The sequence below is a fragment of the Corvus brachyrhynchos genome, unplaced genomic scaffold, assembly GCF_000691975.1.
Source record: "Corvus brachyrhynchos isolate BGI_N302 unplaced genomic scaffold, ASM69197v1 scaffold1557, whole genome shotgun sequence".
NCBI classification, from domain to species: Eukaryota; Metazoa; Chordata; class Aves; order Passeriformes; family Corvidae; genus Corvus; species Corvus brachyrhynchos.
The window spans coordinates 3827-7297 of record NW_008239101.1 but is presented as its reverse complement, the minus strand read 5'-3'; the positions used below and the strand labels follow the sequence as shown (position 1 = coordinate 7297).

At 51.2% G+C, this 3471-nt stretch overlaps 1 protein-coding gene across 1 annotated transcript in view; it reads left to right on the top strand.

Annotated features, from left to right (window-relative positions):
- The window catches only part of LOC108447952 (extensin-like), a gene marked incomplete at both ends in the record, with an annotated part of 2721 nt that extends 1197 nt beyond the window's left edge, over window positions 1-1524 (top strand). The window contains one exon of the mRNA XM_017739344.1: window positions 1268-1524. Within this exon, the coding sequence (XP_017594833.1) occupies window positions 1268-1524 (257 nt within the window). The remainder of the gene's footprint in view (window positions 1-1267) is intronic.
- Between the last annotated feature and the right edge of the window lie 1947 nt (window positions 1525-3471).

The following is a 3471-nucleotide window of genomic DNA, read 5'->3' as shown; positions in this document are numbered from 1 at the left end:
CTGGCGCTGGAATTCCCGAGGTTTTCCGGAGCTTCGGGAGGAGCCGCTCGCTCCTTCCCCCTTCCCGCGGCCTCCAGGATTCCAGAGGGGGAATTCGGGCCGGGATCAGCGGGATCAGCCCCTCCCCCCCCCCCTCCGACCCCTTCTGTGCCTCAGTTTCCCCAGATCCCAAATCCTGAATCCCAAAACCTGAATCCCAGATCCGAACTCCCAAACCCTAAATCCCGGATTCCCAAATCCCAAATCCCGAATCCCAAATCCTAAATCCCAAAACCTAAATATCCCAGATCTGAAATCCCAAATGCCAAATCCTGGATTCCCAAATCTCAAATCCTAAATCCTGAATCCTGAATCCCAAATCCCAAAGGCCAAATCCCAGATCCCAAATCCCAAAACCTAAATCCCAGATCCGAAATCCCAAATTCCAGATCCCAGATCCCGAATCCCAAACCCCAGATCCCAGGTTCCAAATCCCAAATCCCAAACCTGGAATCCCAAATTCCAGATCCCAAACCCCAGATCCCAGGTTCCAAATCCCAAATCGCAAACCTGCGATCCCAAATCCCGGATTCCCAGATCCCAAATCCCAGATCCTGAATCCCGAATCCGCGATTCCAAATCCCAAACTCCAAACCCCAGATCCCAGATCCTGAATCCCAAAAGCCAAATCCCAGATCCCAAACCCCAAACCTGGAATCGCAAATCCCAGATTCCAAATCCCAAATCGCAAATTCCACATTCCAGATCCCAAATTCCAGATCCCAAATCCCCAAATCCCAAATCTGAGGTCCCAAATCCCAAACCCCAGATCCCAGATCCCAAACCCCAGATCCCAGGTTCCAAATCCCAGATCCCAAACCTGGAATCCCAAACCCCAAACCCCGGATTCCCAAATCCCAAATCCCAGATTCCAAATCCGCGATCCCAAATCCCAAATCCCAGATCCCAAACCCCAAACCTGGAATCCCAAATCCCAGATTCCAAATCCCAAATCCCAAATTCCACATTCCAGATCCCAAATTCCAGATCTCAGATCCCAAATCCTAAACCCTAAATCCCAAATTCCAGATCCCAAATCCCCAAATCCCACACCCCAAACCCTAAATCCCAAACTGAGGTCCCAGATCCCAAATCCCAAACCCCAGATCCCACGTTCCAAATCCCAGATCCCAAACCTGGAATCCCAACCCCCACACCCCGGATTCCCAAATCCCAAATCCCAAATCCCAGATCCCAAACCCCAAATCCTGAATTCCCAAATCCCAAGCCCCAAACCTGGAATCCCAAATCCCAAACCCCAAATCCCGGATTCCCAAATCCTCGATCCCAGATTCCAAATCCGAAATCCCAAACCCCAGATCCCAAATCCCCCATCCCAAATCCTGGATTCCCAAATCCCAAACCCGGAATCCCAAATCCCAAATCTCAAATCCTGGAATCCCAAGCCCTAAATTCCAAATCCCAAACCCCAAACCTGGAATCCCAAATCCCAGATCCCAAATCCCAAACCCCAAACCTGGAATCCCAAATCCCAGATCCCAGATCCCAGATCCCCAATTCCAAACCCCAGATCCCAAATCCCAAATTCCACATTCCAGATCCCAAATTCCAGATCTCATATCCCAAATCCTAAACCCCAAATCCCAAATTCCAGATCCCAAATCCCCAAATTCCAGATCCCAAATCCCCAAATCCCACACCCCAAACCCTAAATCCCAAATCTGAGGTCCCAGATCCCAAATGCCTCATTTTTCCCTGGATCTGCAGCCCTGGCTGCTGAGATTTGGGATTTGGGTTTTTTTGGGATTTTTTTGGATTTTTTGGGATTTTTTGGGATTTTTTGGGATTTTTTGGGATTTGGGATTCCAGGTTTGGGATTTAGGATTTGGTACCTGGGGTTTGTGTTTCGGGATCTGGAATTCAGGATTTGGGATGTGGGATTTGGGATTTGGGGTTCGGGATTTGGGATCTGGGAATCTGGGATCAGGGATTTGGGATCTGAGATTTGGGCTTTGGGATCTGGGGTTTGGAATTTCAGATTTGGGATTTAGGAATTTGGGATTTGGGATCTGGGGTTTGGGATTTGGGATCTGGGATTGAGGATCTGGGATTTGAGCTTTGGGATTTGGGATCTGGGATTTGGATTGAGGATTTGGGATTTGGGATCTGGGATCTGGGGTTTGGGAATCTGGGATTTGGGATTTAGGATTTGGGATGTGGAATTTGGGATTTGAGCTTTGGGATCTGGGATTTGGATTGAGGATTTGGGATCTGGGACTTGGGATCTGGAATTTGAGATTTGGGATTTGGAATTTGGGATTTGAGCTCTGCGATTTGGGATCTGGCATTGGATTGAGGATTTGGGATCTGGGATTTGGAATTTGGGATTTGAGTTTTGAGATTTGGGATCTGGGATTTGGATTGAGGATCTGGGATTTGGGATTCGGAATTTGGGATTTGAGTTTTGAGATTTGGGATCTGGGATTCGGATTGAGGATCTGGGATTCGGGATTCGGAATTTGGGATTTGAGCTTTGGGATTTGGATTGAGGATTTGGAGTTTGGGATCTAGGATTTGGATTGAGGATTTGGGATCTGGGATTTGGGATTTGTGCTTTGGGATTCGGGATCTGGGATTCGGATTGAGGATTTGGGATTTGGAATTTGGGATTTGTGCTTTGGGATTCGGGACTTGGATTGAGGATTTGGGATTTGGGATCTGGGATTCGGATTGAGGATTTGCGATTTGGGATTTGGAATTTGGGATTTGAGCTTTGGGATTCGGGATCTGGGATTCGGATTGAGGATTTGGGATCCCCCATTCCCATTTCCCCCCGAAGGCGCCATGATCCCGAAAGGCTCCGGCCGCTGGATCCTGCTGGGAATCTGCTCCCTCTTCCCGCTCTCCACCCCCGAGGCCGGAGCGGGCCAGGGAACGACCCCAAACCTCGGCACGGAGGCGCCGCAATTCCCGGCCGGGGATTCCCCCCGGGAATTCCAAGGCTGCGGCGTCACCTTCCACACTCGGGATCCCTGCGGAATTCCGGGGCCTTCCCGGCGGGAATTGGAGCAGCTCCGGGAGCTCCTGGAAGCCACCAAGGGATCCCTGAGGCTCCTGGAAGAGGCGATGCCGGAAAAGAACCGGAGCCGATTGCAGGATTTGGTGGCCGAGGCCATTCCCGCCATCCACGAGGCCAACCTGGAATTCCGGGAGAGCCTGGAAAACGTCCGGAGGGAGCTGGAGGAGCACAGAGAGAGCCAGGAGGAGGCGGGGCTGAGCCGGAGGAAGGAGGAGTGAGGGGAATGGGGAACTGGGAATGGGAACTGGGAATGGGGACTGGGAATGGGGACTGGGAAGGGAATGGGGAATGGGGAATGGGGAATGGGGAATGGGGAATGGGGAATGGGGAATGGGGATGGGAATGGGGAATGGGGATGGGAGTGGGGATGGGGACTGGGAATGGGAATGGGG